The following is an 18,385-nucleotide window of genomic DNA, read 5'->3' as shown; positions in this document are numbered from 1 at the left end:
AATAAGGTGGATAGCTTCTGTGGTAGATCGTCCCGGCATGAACCCGAACTGGTTGTCTGAAATAGACACCGTCCTTCGCACTCTCATTTCTACCACTCTCTCCCAAACTTTCATGGTATGACTTAATAATTTGATGCCCCTATAGTTGTTACAGCTCTGGACATCACCTTTGTTCTTATACAGCGGGACCATTGTACTCCACCTCCACTCTTCAGGCATTCTATTAGTCTTGAATATAACACTAAACAATGCAGTAAGCCATTCCAAGCCTGCTCTACCCACACACCTCCACAGTTCAACCGGAATTTCGTCTGGCCCGGTAGCTCTGCCCCTTCTCATCTTACGCATTGCCTCCATGACTTCATCGATCTCAATGTCCCTACAATTACTTACTTCATGGTGACTGTCGGCATTCCTCGATTCCCCAAGTATAATATCCTGATCCCCTTCTTCACTTAGAAGTTTATGAAAGTAGGTCTGCCACCTCCTCTTAATCTGGTCATCTCCCATCAAAACTTTGCCGTCATCATCTTTTATGCACCTCACTTGGTCCAGATCCCGAGTTGTCCTCTCTCTCGCCTTAGCGAGTCGGAATAACTTCTTCTCCCCACCTTTGTTCCTTAGTTCCTCATACAGACGAGCAAAAGCTGTCGTCTTAGCCTCCGTCACTGCCATCTTCGCCTCCTTCCTAGCTACCTTATACCTTTGACTGTTCTCTCTCTTCTCCTCCTCGTCAGTGCTCCCTACTAACCTTAGGTAAGCCGCCTTCTTTGCTTCCACTTTACCTTGGACAACTGCATTCCACCACCAATCTCCTTTGTGTCCACCATAGTGTCCCGTAGATATCCCTAACACCTCTCTCGCCGCCTTTCTTATACAGTCCGCAGTCGTCGACCACATTGTGTTTGCGTCCCCACTACTTCTCCAAGCTCCCATTGCCGATAACCTTCCTTCCAACTCTTTAGCTTTATCCTTAGTTAAGGCGCCCCACCTAATCCTGGGGCGTCCTTGTACTGACCTCTTCTTCCTCCTTATCCTAATACAAATGTCCATCACCAAAAGCCTATGCTGCGTTGAGAGGGTCTCACCTGGGATAACCTTGCAGTCCTCGCACAACCTTCTGTCGCATCTCCTGAGGAGGAGATAGTCAATCTGAGTCTTCGCCACCGAACTTTGGTAAGTAACCAAATGTTCATCCCGCTTCGTAAAACTCGAGTTTGCAATGACTAGATCGAAAGCCTTGGCAAAGTCCAACAGCGCAATGCCCCCTCCGTTCCGCTCTCCGAAACCAAATCCGCCATGCACCTCAGTGTACCCACCTGCAGATAACCCAATATGACCATTGAAATCTCCTCCTATGAATAACCTCTCAGAAGGCGGTATACTACGAACAATCTCATCCAACCCCTCCCAAAATTGCCTTTTAATATCCTCATCCAAGCCTGCTTGTGGTGCGTACGCGCTAACGACATTCAAAGTACCCTCACCCACCACCAACTTAATAGTCATTAGCCTATCATTCACCCGCCTGACCTCTACCACGGACTCCCTAAGATGGCTATCTACCAGGATACTCACTCCATTCTTACCCCTTAGGACACCAGAGTACCACAACTTATACCCATCCACGTTTTTCTCCCTTGATCCGACCCACCTAGTCTCCTGGACACACGCTATATTAATCTTCCTCTTCTGCAGGATTTTCGCCAACTCTATGGATTTACTCGTTAGTGAACCTATGTTCCATGACCCGATTCTCAACCTATAGGCTCCCTTGCCCCCTCTACCTCCCCTGCTACCCGACCCACCCCCTGAACCCCACCCCACACTCTGCCCCACCCGAGGACATGCCCTTATTCTATCATCCCAGACTGCAGCCACTACACCTACAACAATCTAGAGAAGACTCGCTAGTGCACAACGTACACAAATCAAACTAGAAGGAAACACGTGGTAACTAGTATCCTAGTTTAAAGGTTTAACTATTGCGAAGTAAAGTAACAGTAATTTAGCTAACACCAAAAGGGAAACAGTAAAACAGGAGGTACCAACTCCCGATAACAAAACCTGTGGCTGATTTGCTGTGCTCGATGTAGTTGTATGCTCCCGCCCACTTCCTACCACCCTTGCTGACACTCGCCCAGGTTGCTCTCCTTTGCCAGTGCTCGTGCGCGCAACTTGTCTCCAATACTCCGAGAATTCCTGAAAACACAGAAAATACCACGACCCAAAAACCAGAAGGAGCTATCGCCGCTACCACTGGTAAGCAAAGAAGCAGAGCAAAACGATTGCTCTTTTTCAATTGAAACAGATGCACCACTAAATGGGAGGAAAAATCAGCTAGATAAATCAAAGTAAAATCTGCAATCAGAAGGTGAAAACTCAGAGGCAAACCAACAATCACAAGCCCCAAAAATCTGTTCCGATTTCTAGCTCCCAGGAAACACTTGAAAACCAGAAACAAGCTCCCAATTTCTGAAGAGTTTTGAATTTTTGATTTCTACCGTGTGTGTTTCTTTGAAGAAGAAGAAGAAGAAGAAGGAAACGGTGGGATCTTAAAAGCCAATAAAGCAAGTTGATACAAAAGGATTAATGCATCGGTAGCAGTAGCACATTAAACCAAAAATTAAACACCAGAGCTAACCAAAAAAAGTTGAAATCGACTAGATCTATACATAATAAACAAAACCCAGATATAACTTCTATCAGTAAAAGCTAAAAAGTTTACGTTGAATTAAAAATAAAATATTCACAAAGATGGAAGAATCAATGCTAATATAGGATATATCAAAAGAAATTGGAAGGGGAATAAGCTATTTCATTAGCATGAAGCCAATTACATTCTTTATCCCAATAATTAAATTTATAAGCATTATCATTTTCTTGACATGTATAAAAATAAGTAATTCAATAAAAAAAATCCCAAAACGGTAATAAAAACTCTAAAAATCATTCCGCCTTCAAGAATCACTTCGGCAAAGTACCAGAAATGTGTCGATTCAATGACAGTGACTGAGACTCTACTTGAACTGCTTAACAGACCTTTAATCTTGATATTTTTGAACATCCTTTCGGTCACTGACTCAAAGTCACCAAGTTTTCAAGGAGTTAGCACGTCAGATTTTGCCATTATTAGTTGACATATCCATGCCAATGGCGGTGCCCCCTCCCCCTGTGCTCAAATCCTGGGTCCGCCTCTATATATATAGAGAGAGAGAGAGAGACATACACACCCCCTACCTGACTTAATCTAATCCCTTCAATCCAAGAATACCAAATACTCTTGTAAATCTGGATAAAGAGAATCTTACCCTACCATTTGATGGGAAACAAAATTCCATCTTTTGTACATCACTGTTATGCCCAGTTTCATATTCATGCAAAAAGTACTTCACATTCCGCCATTTCCACTTCAGGGAAACAAGATACTTCCAGACTAGAAAAGATTCTTGCTAACACCATTAACATCAAAACGCATCGATATAATGGAATTAGTAAAATGCTAAATGCAGGCTTTTGATAGAATAGTATCCTGTATTTAGTGCTTAACTTGATTTTTTTTCTTTATCTTTTCTAAGTTAATATAGGATATATCAAAAGAAATTGGAAGGGGAATAAGCTATTTCATTAGCATGAAGCCAATCACATTCTTTATCCCAATAATTAAATTTATAAGCATTATCATTTTCTTGACATGTATAAAAATAAGTAATTCAATAAAAAAAATCCCAAAACGGTAATAAAAACTCTAAAAATCATTCCGCCTTCAAGAATCACTTCGGCAAAGTACCAGAAATGTGTCGATTCAATGACAGTGACTGAGACTCTACTTGAACTGCTTAACAGACCTTTAATCTTGATATTTTTGAACATCCTTTCGGTCACTGACTTTAAGTCACCAAGTTTTCAAGGAGTTAGCACGTCAAATTTTGCCATTATTAGTTGACATATTCATGCCAATGGCGGTGCCCCCTCCCCCCTGTGCTCAAATCCTGGGTCCGCCTCTATATATATATATATATATATATATATATATAGACAGACATACACACCCCCTACCTGACTTAATCTAATCCCTTCAATCGAAGAATACCAAATACTCTTGTAAATCTGGATAAAGAGAATCTTACCCTACCATTTGATGGGAAACAAAATTCCATCTTTTGTACATCACTGTTATGCCCAGTTTCATATTCATGCAAAAAGTACTTCACATTCCGCCATTTCCACTTCAGGGAAACAAGATACTTCCAGACTAGAAAAGATTCTTGCTAACACCATTAACATCAAAATGCATCGATATAATGGAATTAGTAAAATGCTAAATGCAGGCTTGGAACGTGTGAAAGTATTTCTACAATTGTTTTCGATACAGACATAGAATTTCATTTAAAACCAGGATACAAAACTCTACTTGAAGAACCAATGATCCTTGATTACACAATAATAACAATAATAATAATAATCAATAAAAAGGATCTATCTTATCCAATGTCGACCCAAAAAAGAGTACAAGTACATGTCAACTGAGAAATTAGCTCTTCATGCTGCCAAAGAACCTAGACAGTGGCAAAGGACCATCAGCTTCTTCATCATCACTGGTCGATTGCTTTGACTTCGACTGGTGCTTCTTTTCTTTCTTCCTTCTCTTGGACTTCGATCTTGATTTTCTGGATTCTCTATCATCATCGTCAGAACTTGAAGATTCAGATGATGAACTTGAAGAGCTAGATTCGGAATATCTCCTTGAATGCTGAATTAGGTAGTATATGTGTCATTGAGATGTTACTCAAGCAGACAATTTATTCTGCAGAGCTTCAAATATAAATCGACAAGTCCAAAGTAACTTGTAAATTCTTAAGCCAAAATGTACAAGTAATTAAGAAAAAGTTTGTGCGGTGTCTAACTTACAATAGCTCTACAAGCTAAAGCGCAGAAGACATTCCATTATCTATTGTAATCTAGTGGAATAAAACATTGCGTTAAATTTCTCGTACTAATGTCTGCAAGTCTAAGATATTTTTCATACTCAAATACTTATGTATAAGATTTAACTTTTCCTTTGTAATTGTTGAAGGTCAATACTTGTGAGGATAGAAAAAATGGAAAATACATCTACCCTTTCCTTGGATTGAGATCTTTTACACAAAACCTTCAAGAAAAGAAAAACAAAATTCAAAATTTCAAAGCTTTAGTTCTATGTAAATAAGCATAGTCCTACATGGAATAGGAGTAGCGTAGATATTGTGTATTGTTATAAATAGGGATAATTGTATTATAGTTAGGGTACATCAATAACATAATATTTTCCCGTGTATTATTTCTCACATGGTATCAAAGCCGTGGTGGTGAGACACATCCGGGAACCAGAATACAGCAGAAAGTCATTGTGTCTCAATTTTTTTTTGAAACTGGTAACTTTTCTATATTTCATATGTAGCAAAACAGTACTTAGGTAGTACTGAAACCATATATACAAGAGACTCTAACTATCACTGACACTCTCTATATTGAATCCAAAACATCAATAATAGTGTCAGTATCATTTGTGTAGACCTGATTACACCAAAAACACAACAGCAAAATAAAGTTTAACTTGATCTCCTGCACTCCATTCTCCACAATCTCAAAACATGTGGAGTTTCTCTCTTTTCAAATTGTCCACCAAATGCAAGCAGGTATAATTCTCCATCTGGTCCTGTCCTTTGCCTGTAGTCCTGTTTCCTCCCAACTTTTAAGAGAATCTATAACCTTCCCAGGCATGGTCCAGGAAATGCCTTTGAGGTTAAGAATAATTCTCCATAGATGAGATGTTATCTTACAGTGAAGGAAGAGATGGTTAACTGTCTCTGCTATTTTTCCCCACACAAAAAGCATTTAAAACATAAAATGAAACCTCTTTTCATCAAATTATCTTGTGTAAGGACTGCTTCATTAGCCAGTAGCCACACAAAGCAAGCAACTTTGTGAGGAATTTTTGCTTTCCAGATGTGTTTCCAAGGCCAATTGGCTATCTGCTGGTTGGAGTAGTTCATCCTCTTGCAAGTTGCATTAACTTTGAATAAACCCTTAATGCCGCCTTGCCACCATAGTACATCTGCACCTGCTTGTAATCCACTAAACTGCTCTAGTGCACAGAAGAATTCAACCACTCTTTGTGCTTCCCAATCGTTGATATGTCTTCTAAAAATGATGTTCCATCCTTGAGGTGTCCACATCTCTGCTATAGTCCTTTGCTGATGTAGAGCTAAATTGAAGACTTCTGGAAAAGCTACATCCAATCTGCCAACTTCATGCCAATTGTCCTTCCAAAAGCTAGTCTTATTCCCATCAAATACTTTGATCTTGGAATCATCCCTCAACTCACTCCACAGCGATCTAATGGATCTCTATAGACTAACCCCATATGGTGCAGTGACTTCCTTAGTCATCCATTTGTCTTCCTGTCCATATTTTGCTTTAATAATGTTTCCCCAAAGGAGTTGATTCTCCTTTTTGAGCCTCCACAACCATTTCATTCTAAGAGTTTTACTCTGAATCTTCAAGTTCTTGATCCCTAGCCCTCCAAGGTTCTTGCCAAAAGTGAGTGCTTTCCATTTCACCAAGTGGTAGCCGTTCCTTTCTTTGTTCCCATTCCATAAAAAATTCCTCGTGATGCTATCCAACTTTTTCAGTGACTTTTCACGACTGTCTTGCGTCATCTCTCTCCGTCAGTGTTGTGCAAAATCCAACACTACCACAAGATCCGTCATCGACCGGCGACCAAACCCCACACAACCTCTCCGGCAAAAGCAGCCTCAAGCGCCGTCAGAAGCTAGGGTTCCTGCACGCGCTCCGGCAAGTACGACCTTTTCCGGCCATTTTTGGAGAAGTTCCTTGAGGACAATTTGCTTGCCTACTAATTCCAACTCTACCCATTCAAGTTTCATCACATTCCGACAACCTTTTTTATTTTCCAGCAAATGTTTCAGTTTCTAGCGGCTACAGTGTATTTTTTCTGCTGCTTGTTCACTGTTTCTGTGACCTGACTTCGTAATTATTTGATCCAATCATCTCTCTCGGACTTGCTTGTTGCTTTATTCTTATCGTTTCTTTAGCCGAGGGTCTATCGGAAACAATCTCTCTGCCTTTATAGGATAGGAGTAAGGTTGCGTACACATTATCCTCCCTAGACCTCATATATGGTATTACACTAGGTTTGTTGTTGTTCATGTCTCTCGGACTTGATGCTTTTGGCTCCAAGAACAGTGGAGTTGAAAATTCAGCCTTTATGAGTACTTCTGAACCCCTACTTGGAAGTTCAAATTATTTATCTTGGGCTTCGTCTTTGGAGAATTGGTGTAAAGGTCAAGGTGTTCAAGATCACTTAACCAAAAAGGCTTGTGAGAGAGATGAAAAGGCAAAAGCACAATGGAAAAAGATCGATACTCTGTTATGTAGTATTTGTGGCGATCTATTAATTCCAATTGATGCCTTTGTTTCGTCCATTCCAGGCATGTCATTTAGTTTGGGAAAAGGCTTGTACTTTATACATTAATGACATATCTCATTTCTATGATGTGATATCGCGGATGACAAATTTGAAGAAACAGGAATTGGATATGTCGACTTACTTGGACAAGTACAGGCAGTCAGGGAGGAATTTGAGAAGTTGATGCCAATTTCTGCTAGTGTTGAAAAGCAACAAGAGCAACGACAAAAGATGTTTCTAGTGCTTACACTCGCTGGACTTCCTAATGACCTTGATTCAGTCCGTGACCATATTTTACTTGGACAAGTACAGGCAGTCAGGGAGGAATTTGAGAAGTTGATGCCAATTTCTGCTAGTGTTGAAAAGCAACAAGAGCAACGACAAAAGATGTTTCTAGTTCTTACACTCGCTGGACTTCCTAATGACCTTGATTCAGTCCGTGACCATATTATGGCTAGTCAGACTGTCCCTACAGTTGATGAATTATTCTCTCGATTACTTCGCCTTGCTGCAGCACCAAGTCACCCAATAATATCATCACGGACACTTGACTCCTCTGTTCTCGCATCCCAGATAGTGGAAAATCGGGCAGCTCAAACTATAGAGAATAGACGAGGAGGAGGTCGTTTTGGAAGATCTACACCCAAGTGCTCTTATTGTCATAAACTTGGACACACTCGTGAAGTGTGCAATTCCTTACATGGTCGACCACCTAAAAATGCTTATGTTGCTCAGACTGAGACTAGACTACAAGTAACCAAGGATTTTCTTTATCTGAAGGGGAATATAATGAGTTCCTTCGGTATCGAGCAAGTAAGCAGACATCTCCACAAGTAGCCTCGGTTGCTTAGACTGATACTTATGTTGCTGGTAATTCTTCTGCTTGTGTTTCTCAGTCTAGAACCCTTGGACCATGGGTCATGGACTCAGGTGCTTCTAATCAAATCTCTGGTAATAAATCATTATTGTCAAATATTGTGTATTCACAGTTTCTTCCCACTATTACTTTAGCCAATGTGTTTCAAACTAAAGCAGAAGGAGTTGGACAAGCTAATCCCTTATCTTTTGTCACTCTAGATTTCGTTCTTTATGTCTCTGGCTGTCCTTTTAGTCTTCCATCTGTTAGTCGTTTGATTCGTGCCCTCCATTGTGGTATATATTTTATTGATTATTCTTTTATTATGCAGGACCGCAGTACGGGGCAGACAATTGGCACAGGGCGGGAATTAGAAGGCCTTTACTACCTTTGACTCACTAAATCGCTCCACAACATGTCTAGATACAGATCCTCCAGACCTAATTCACATATGGTTAGGACATCCGAGTTCATCCAAGCTTCATAAGATGGTGTCTAGTTTGTCTAATTTGTGTACATTAGATTGTGAGTCGTGTCTGCTTGGGAAACATACCTGAGCCTCCTTTTCGCATAGTGTTGAGAGTCATGCAGAGTCTGTTCTCTTTTGTTCATTCTGATATATGGGGTGGGGGGGAGGGTTGTCCTAGTAGAGTCAGGTCAACATTGGGAGTTCGTTATTTGTTAGTTTCGTCAATGATTATTCAATATGTACTTGGCATTTCTTATTGAAAGATTGCTCTGAGTTGTTTTCTATATTCCAGAATTTTTGTGCTGAAATCAAAAATCAATTTGGTGTTTCTATACGCACTTTTCGTAGTGATAATGCCTTCGAATATTTATCCTCTCAGTTTCAGCAGTTTATGACTTCTCAAGGAATTATTCATCAGATTACTCCTCAGCAAAATAGGGTTGCAAAGAGAAAGAATAGGCACTTCATTGAGATTGCTCGCACACTTCTCATTGAATCTCGTGCTCCGTTGTGTTTTTGGGGGATGCAGTTCACACAGCCTGTTATTTGATAAATCAGATACTTTCATCTCTCATCCAGAATCTGATTTTGTATTCAGTATTGTTTCCGCAGTCACCCTTATACTCTCTTCCCCCTCGTGTTCTTGGGAGCACATGTTTCGTTCATAACTTAGCCCTGAGAAAGATAAGTTAGCTCCACGTGGTCTCAAGTGTCTTCCTTGGTTATTCTCGTGTTTAGAAGGGATATCGTTATTACTCACCTGATCTTCGTAGGTAACTTATGTCAACTGGCATCACTTTTTTTGCGTCTAAACCTTTCTTTACCGCTTCTGACCACTTTGATATATTTGAGGTTTTACCTATACCGACCTTTGAGGAGTTTACTATAGCTCTTCCTCCACCTTTAGCCACAGAAGTCTTACCTATACCAACCATTGAAGAGTCTAGTATTGCTCCTCCTAGATCCCCAACCACAGGAACACCACTCTTGACTTATCGTTATCATCCGCGCTCAGCATCAGGCCCAACTGATTCACGTCCTGCACCTGACCCTGCTCCTACTGCGGACTTGTCTCTTCCTAGTACACCAATTGCACTTCGGAAAGGTATACGAACCACACTTAATCCTAATCCCCATTATGTCAGTTTAAGTTATCATCGCTTGTCAACACCCCATTATGCTCTTATATCTTTTTTGTCCTCTATTTCCATCCCTAAGTCTATGGATGAAGCATTGTCTCATCTAGGATGGCGACAGCTATGATTGAAGAGATGTCTGCTTTACATACGAGTGGTACTTGGGAGCTTGTTCCTCTTCCTTCAGGTAAATCTACTGTTGGTTGTTGTTGGGTTTATACAGTCAAAGTGGGTCTGGATGGCCAGGTTGATCGACTTAAGGCCCATCTTGTTGTCAAAAGGTATACTCACATATTTGGGCTCGATTACAGTGATACTTTCTCTCTCATGGCTAAAATAGCATCAGTCCGTCTTTTTCTATCCATAGTTGTTGTTCGCCATTGGCCTCTCAATCAATTGGACATTAAGAATGTTATTCTTCACGGTGACCTTGAGGATGAAGTTTATATGGAGCAACCAATGGCTTTGTTGCTCAGGAGGAGTCACGTGGCCTTGTATGTCGCTTGCGCCAGTCACTTTATAGTCTAAAGCAGTCTCCTCAAGCCTGGTTTGATAAGTTCAGCACAGTTATCCAGGAGTTTGGCATGACTCGGAGTGAAGCTGATCACTCCGTGTTTTATCGGCATTCTGCTTCAAGTCTCTATATTTATCTGGTGGTCTATGTTGACGATATTGTTATTACCTGCAATGATCAAGATGATATTACTAAATTGAAGCAACATCTTTTTCAATACTTCAGACTAAGGATCTGGGCAGATTAAAGTATGTTCTCGGTATTGAAGTTACTCAGTCTAGCTCAAGTATTGTGATCTCACAACGGAAGTATGCCTTACACATTCTTGAGGAGACAGGAATGACAGGTTGTAGACCTGTTGACACTCTGATAGATCCGAATTTTAAACTTCTGCCGAGACATGGGGAGCCGCTTAGTGATCCTGCAAGATATAAGCAGCTGGTTGGTAAATTAAATTATCTCATAGTGACTAGATCTGACATTTCCTTTCTTGTGAATGTTGTAAGTCAATTTATGGATTCTCCTGTGATAGTCATTGAGATGTAGTTGTCCACATTCTTCGGTATATAAAATTGGCTCCAAGAAAAGGGTTATTGTTTGAGGATCGAGGCCATGAGCAGATCGTTGGATACTCAGACGTTGATTGGGCAGGATCATCTTCAGATAGACGTTCTACGTCTGGATATTGTTTTTTAGTAGGAGGCAATTTGGCATCTTGGAAGAGCAAGAAACAGAATGTAGTTGTTCGGTCTAGTGCGGAAGCAGAATATCGAGCAATGGCTATGGCAACATGTGAGCTAGTTTGGATCAAACAATTGCTCAAGGAGTTGAAATTTGGTGAAATCAGCCAGATGGAACCTGTGTTCGATAATCAAGTTGTCCTCAATATTGCATCAAAATCCGGTGTTCCATGAGAGAACTAAACACATTGAGATTGACTGTCACTTTGTCAGAGAAAAGATACTCTTAGGAGATATTGCTACAAAGTTTGTGAAGTCGAATGATCAGCTTGCAGAATTTTTCTCCAAGCCCCTCACCAGTCCTCATATTAGTTATATATGTAACAAGCTCGGTACATATGATTTGTATGCACCGGCTTGAGGGGGATTGTTAGTTAGTTAGTTGTTATGTAAATAAGCATAGTCCTACGTGAAATAGGAGTAGCGTAGGTATTGTGTATTGTTATAAATAGGGGTACTTGTATTATAGTTAGGGTACATCAATAACATAATATTTTCCCGTGTATTATTTCTCACAGTTCTGAACAGAGGTCCTCTCTATTTCTACTTAGCTACTTGTATAAATAGTTTTTTTTAAAGGCATCATTGCTTTGTTAAAGTATAAAATTGTAGTTTGATAGACAAAAAAGCAGAACATCCACCTCCCCGTATGCATCATAGTTGTAAAGGTACCTTAAAGCAAAATGACTCTTCAGGTGAAAGAAATGACAGGCAAGTGTTAAGTTAAACATGGGTCAAGTAACGAATAGTTGGGAGAGCGGAATGTTGTGCTGAGGGTAAAATGGAGATAGTAAGATAGTGGATGAAAGGGAAAAGTCAGGGACAAATCAGAGAAATAAGAAAATGCTCGACAGGAGGAACAAGAAGGTTGGAAGGGAGAGAGACGAAAGGAATAATTTATCAACATGAGTTCAGATGCAGATTCTTGTGTCCGGAATCTTCTGAATGGAGTTTGAGGGGTTTGAGGAAAGAGCAATGAAGGTGAGAAGCAGGTAATGAAGGTATGGTGAAGGATAAAATAAAAGTAAAGGAATAAAAGATTTGGAATGCTCATCAATAAAGAAACACATGTGAGATGTGTGGAGGGGCGTGGAATGAAGAGATTTGGTTGGGGAGGGGGGGTCTCTTAGTGTGGTTGCAACTAAAAAAGGGGGAAACCAGAATCTTTTGTGAGGAGTGTATGGAGAGTTTCAGGGTAGACGACTTGGCAGGAGATTCCGCGGGTTATTGGCAGAGATCTGACAACTTTCTTATCTAGACAGAGTGGGAGGAGACAGTTCCAGAGGCCATCCACGTACCTCTTCCTTGCTCACATTAGACCATTACCCATCTTGCTAGTGGTAGACTGGTAGTAGGATGGAAGAGGTTGAAAACATTTTCAGATTTGAAAAAAAGTGGTCGCGGCACACAACTAACGAAATAGCAGGTAATTGTTGGGGAAGTTGATTGAGTCCAAGTTCACCCATACTTCTCTATGGCAGGGGAATTATATCTGTTAAAAAATGAAGTAAGAAAGTGGAGCAGTAAAGTTTTTCGGAGGGTAGAAACAAAGTTGAGGTGTCTAATGAACGAACTCAGAGGAAGAAATGAAAGAGGGGAAGATGGACTTAAAAAGGGTAGAGAAAATGAAGAAGTGAAGGGGGAGTTACCAAATATGACAATTGGCAAACAGATATAAAAAAAAGGTGTAGCGACTAAAAAAGTGTCTGTGTCTGCCATCTTAATTTTGCATTGATTAGCTTACACTAAGAGAAGAGATTTGTGAACATAATTGAGGTGGCCAAATAAAGTAAGAGGAAAAAGAGGAAGTAAGAGAGCTATTAAGGTCTTCTACAGACAATTGTATAAAGAATTAGAGAAGATACCACAACTAGGAGTGGATTTTAGCAACATACGGGAGGAAATAAGAGTGTTCGGAGAGAGAGTTCACGGAGAAGGAAACATAAGGGTAATTAGCAGCAATGCCGGGGACAAAGTACACACCTTGACGATTTTACAACTTCTTTTATCGAAGTTGGAACATAAATAAAGAAAATATCATGACATTTTCATTCTAGAAGAAAATTTGAGAAGAGTACCAATGCTTCTTCTTTAATACTCCCTTCGTTCCAATTTATGTGAATCTGTTTGACTGGGCACGGAGTTTAATAAAAAATGAAGACTTTTAGAATTTGTGGTACTAAACAACTCAAAAAGGGGTCCAGAGTATTTGTGTGGCTGTAAAAGCTTTTCATTAAGGGTAGAATTGTAAGTTTAAGCTAAATTGTTTCCAAATTTAGAAAGGGGTCATTCTTTTTGGAACGGACCAAATAGGAAATAGGTTCACATAAACTGGAACAGAGGGAGTAACAATTATCAAAGTTGGAACATAAATAAAGAAGAAATCATGAGTGCAGTAAGACATTTTCGTTCTAGAAGAAAATTTGAGAAGAGCACTAATGTTTCTTCTTTAATTACAATTATTGGACAAGGCAAACAGTATCAAGGATTTCAGACCGATAAATCTAGTGGGTAACATCTACAAGATCATCTAAAGGTGTTATAGGTTTCACTGTTGAGAATTCTTTCTTTTTTGCTCCCTTGTACAATGGAGGCACTCCATTTGTTTTTAGTACAAATTTTTAGTTTATATTCAACATGGAGATAAAAGTATACAGACTATTTGACAATTGCTAAGCTATTCTTCATGGAAATTCATTTAGTTCAACTGCTACTGCATGTTCAACATTTAACAGAGACACCAATTAGAATAGAACATTGATAACTGATAGCTAGAAAGATTTAGTAAGTTCAAATTTTTGGTCAAGCAATTACCTGTTCAGACGCTTATTGAAGTACATATGAAGCTCTCAATTGTTAGTTTTAAGGATTAGCATTTGCTACTTCTTATCTCATCAAGTCAAATATATGTTAGCTAATTTTTCCTATTTTAATCTTTCCATGTTATTTATGTTTTTGACATTTCTTTCATTCCAAGCACATAGATCATCTAATAACCCTTGTCTGTCTTATAATCATATCCTTTCTTTCAACGTGTTTTTCTTCTTGATGACCAAGAAATCCATATGGGGCCAACCTCTTAGGACCAACCGCCGCCTTTGAAACTCGGGGATAATGCGGCCCCTTTACCCTTCTCCACTTAAATACCAGGCTTAGTTTGCATGGCACAGGGCTCGAACCAGTGATCTATGTCACAAGACCCTCAACCTTTGCCACTTGAACTAACCCTAGGGGGCAATGTTTTGTTCCTACAACATAGTCGGTCACTTTAAGACGTGAGAAATGACAATCAAGAATCAGGACTAAATCATTTTTTCGGTTGATTTGGTAAACCCCCTCCCCGGGGTATTTAATGTTGTTTTCCCACTTCCCCTATATCTACTCGAACTCCCAACGTTTTGATTGGAAGAGGAGGGGCTCAACCGCGGGAGTAACTCTCTTGTCAAATGGAACCAATTCAGATTAAATCTATCACTTTGAAATTTCATCTTACCATATATAGGTGGAAATTGTAAGCATAAGCGTGCTATATTGAATTTTCTTATTACATGCACACACAGCTCAGGTTAACATATACTCCTTCCATTTCAATTTATGTGAACCTGTTTGACTGGGCACGGAGTTTAAGAAAAAATGAAGACTTTGAATTTGTGATCCTAAACAAGTCAAAAAGGGGTCCAGAGTTTTTTTTGTGGTTATAAATGTTTCTCATTAAGGGTAAAATTGGAAGTTTAAACTAAATTGTTTCTAAATTTAGAAATGGGTCATTCTTTTTGAAACGGACCAAAAAGGAAATAAATTCACATAAACTGGAACAGAGGGAGTAATAGACAGACCTCAAAAGTCCTTTAAATCTCATCAATAAGTCTAATGATCAAGGATTCATTCAGCAGCAAGTGAAAGCAACGAGAACCGCAGAAAATCTTTATCTCACCTGAAACTAAAAATTCTCCTCTTTTTGTTTTCATCGGCTACAGCATAGTTAAGTTAGATGGCAAATCAAAAGGTGCTACTAGGAAGCTCAAAACTGGCAGGAGGACTTGGCCATGATATAGAAGTACAAGACCCCAAGCACCAATGCCGCCATCCACAAACCCTTTATTGGAGAATCTGATTCTAAGTTTATAAGACCAGTGAAACTCCTAATCGACCAAAAATTAGATCAACCAATTTCTCACCGAAGACAGAAATGGGTATTTGCACCTTTTTACTAGGGCCTAGGGGTGTCGCTGTTTTCAGTTACATAACTTTTTCTCTATTTGAATAATTATAGAATAAGTTCTAACCCAAAAAATAACATTTGGTTTCATCTAAATGCAATGCAAATGATATGGTATCAAGCAAGATGATTCAGGTAGCTACAGCTTGCCACTTTAGGATAGAAAAGCCAACAGCACTAAAAGATCTTTAAACATGTTTATTTCATGGTATAAAAAGACAACCATGCTTAACCTAAGTAAGATTATCCATTATCGGCAACTTTTCATTCTCACAAGCAAAGGAAAGAGGTCTAGATTGAACAAAATCTTCACCTTTCTCTTTTTGGTTTTGTGTTTCTTTGTATCTTTGTCCTTCTTATCTGCAACAATGAATTTCACCGTCAAGGAAGAACTGATTAAGTCATTAGAAATTTAAGATACTAAAGATATAACTATAACTAAAAGAACTAGAAAATTGTCCCATTCTGCAATTTCAGAGCACTGTACCCTTTTTACGGCTGTGTTTACTGCTGGAATGGTTCCTCCCCTGAGAGAGCTTGATGGCCCTTTCAGCATCTAGCTGAGCTCTGTATTCCCTCATCATTTTATCTTTGTCTGCTTCTAGCTCACCTTTTCTCATTTCTTCTTCCTAAAAGAGTATCATTAGTATTATGCATCTCCAGAATAAGATACAGAGAGTAAGAAAGAATAGCTATATTATCAGGAAACAATAGAAATAATCTTTTTTTTTCTATAAGAAAATAATACTAGTAGTGATCCACAAAATGCAGAAGTTCTCCAAGAACCAGGTAGTTAGTAATAGCTAAAAATATCCAACCTCCAAATGTTCATGCAATTACTTGCTAGTTGTACAAAACAACATAATGATTAAAGCAAGGCCATCTAGACACATTCTGCATATTGGAGTTGTTCCTCAGTATGTAGGGCTAGTGGTGTCTGCAAAAATATCCAGCACTCATATACCATAACCAAGCATACTTAGTTCCTCTTTTCGTATCTTTCTTCAAGGTTCGCTTCTTAAGTGTTCTCAGTGTACCTACATGTAGGTATGTTTACTTTCATAGTTTCATTTAAGACAATCACAATGGTGTTTATTAAACAAATTTAACAATGTTGTCTTATATAACTGTACTTCGATGTAATATACATCAACTAACATTTTCTTTCTATTTTCTACCTAGCTTCAGAAAGCAACAAACTGATCAAATTTGAAGCCATGCAGTCCAAGTAAGCAAAACCTGCAAACTACAAACCAAGAATATGTACACTCTCCTATGACCATCAAGGTGGCTGAGTATGTTACCTTCTGTTTCTTTTTGAACTCTTCCCAGGTAACTGTATGAGAAGTTTTAAGGCTTGCCAAACGAGCAGCATGCCACTCTGGTGTATGAAAAGAACCATCCACCTGCGACAGTCCTCATCAGACAAAGCACAAAAACAAGGAACAGAAAATTCTCCAACGTACTAAATAGAAAAAGTTAGCTCAATTATATAAACTTTAAGGAAAAAAATTGAAGAAAAACATAAGCAGCACAAATAGAAACTAAAATAATTAGAGTCTAGAGATAACGCTACTCAGAATTAATTAGACTTTAATTGTCTTATACAATCAATGAAATGAGTAATTGTTTTTCTTATCTTTTACCATCATGAAGCTTGATCAAATACTTCCAGTTACAGTTGTTAATTTCTTAACAGTGAAAGTTGTTTCCATATAAGGGTATGTTGAATCTCCTCTTCTTCTTGTTTTCCAGTTACTTTTTCACTAGTCAAGATTGCCTTTTTTTTTGCTGCTTGCTACTATGTGTATATTATTCTGCTTTAGGACTCTGAGAAAAAGAAAAGTTTTTGCATGTCTTTCTAGTTGAAATGACTCTAGATTCAGAGGTTTGAGTCCCAAAAAATTAAACTCCCTTGGCATGTTTTGCACATAGAAAATCGTTTCCTCACACTGCCAATGTCTGGAGAAAATGATTTTCCTCACATATTGTCACAAGTCATTTTACACCAAAATATTTTCAAAAGACTAGTCTTATACCTTATCCTACACATCGTATAATTACCATATGTCACCACTGGAAATAGAAAATGATGTTCTAAAGTAAAAAAAAAAAATCTGCCACACCAGACCAACCTTAAGCAGATAATTTTACACAGTTAATCACAACATCAACTTTTTAACAAAAGATAATATAATATCTTGAAATTCTAACCATACGCAAGAGCAGCACTAAAATTATTAAGTCAACAATAATTTACAACCAAATAAAAATCTAAAACAAATATTCAAAAAATCAAACCACAAAAGTAAAATGAATGAAGTTGAACTGAAATAGAATAGTGTGAAAAGGGACGAACCATTCCATCATCAACATCTTCAGGTCCGGCTGAGCTAGAACCAACCCTCGCTCGCTGCATAGCTTTGTAAGCTTGATTTTTTCCCATTCTTCTAAATTTTGTTTGCCCAAATTAAAACTCAGTTTTAGAATTTGAAGAGATTTAAATGACAGAGTATTTGGAATATATAAAGCGAGAAAAAAGGGTGAACTTTGGGTTATTATCACATACGATCATAAAAGATAGTATAGTAGTAGTATAGATCTTGTTTTCCAGGAAGAAAAAAGAAGAATGAAAACCGCGACCGAGTTGTATTTGGATAGAATTTATTTTGATTGTTTTCCGTTTGGGTAATGGATATCGGTTTATGGGTTTCAATTTGGGTGTTTCTACGCTTTCTCTTTTTTTGGTTTAGCACCGTGCATGCGCCAGCAAAGTTGGGCCCGACTAAATTCGGAATCGCACGGAAGCTCCAACACGAAACCTTAAGCATAAAGGAATACTTACCACTCCACCACAACCCTTATTGATTAGACTTTCTCTTTTAAACTATAGTTATATTTTATCTAGTTAAGAAATATTTTAAGAAAATTGTTCCGCTCTAAAATTTTAAAGTATGCTCTTGATTTTTCTAAATCATAT

The 18,385-nt window shown here is 38.7% G+C and overlaps 1 protein-coding gene across 3 annotated transcripts; it reads right to left on the bottom strand.

The window, feature by feature from the left end:
• Positions 1 to 4,333: 4,333 nt before the first annotated feature.
• Positions 4,334 to 18,119, bottom strand: LOC104231823 (uncharacterized). 3 transcript variants are annotated; one of them, XM_009784884.2, is made up of 5 exons: positions 17,765 to 18,119; positions 16,710 to 16,811; positions 15,893 to 16,034; positions 15,719 to 15,765; positions 4,334 to 4,753 (listed from the first exon to the last, which is right to left on the bottom strand). In XM_009784884.2, the coding sequence occupies exons 1-5, from the start codon at positions 17,849 to 17,851 to the stop codon at positions 4,535 to 4,537; spliced, it is 597 nt and encodes a 198-aa protein (XP_009783186.1). In that variant the 5' UTR covers positions 17,852 to 18,119; the 3' UTR covers positions 4,334 to 4,534. The 3 variants fall into 3 exon arrangements, with proteins under 3 accessions (XP_009783186.1, XP_070006299.1, XP_070006300.1); XM_070150198.1 differs by having other exon boundaries at positions 4,645 to 4,815; positions 17,765 to 18,113; XM_070150199.1 differs by having other exon boundaries at positions 4,645 to 4,807; positions 17,765 to 18,112.
• Between the last annotated feature and the right edge of the window lie 266 nt (positions 18,120 to 18,385).

Source organism: Nicotiana sylvestris, chromosome 6 (assembly GCF_000393655.2).
Source record: "Nicotiana sylvestris chromosome 6, ASM39365v2, whole genome shotgun sequence".
NCBI lineage: Eukaryota > Viridiplantae > Streptophyta > Magnoliopsida > Solanales > Solanaceae > Nicotiana > Nicotiana sylvestris.
This window is presented reverse-complemented; position numbering and strand designations above follow the sequence as displayed.

Coding starts and splice junctions, on each gene's coding strand:
- LOC104231823 (XM_009784884.2), bottom strand. CDS start 17,851: ATGGGAAAAAATCAAGCTTACAAAGCTATGCAGCGAGCGAGGGTTGGT. Junction 15,766..15,892: donor TAAACACAGCCGTAAAAAGG/GTACAGTGCTCT, acceptor TCATTGTTGCAG/ATAAGAAGGACAAAGATACA. Junction 4,754..15,718: donor ACAAAACCAAAAAGAGAAAG/GTGAAGATTTTG, acceptor TACCTAATTCAG/CATTCAAGGAGATATTCCGA.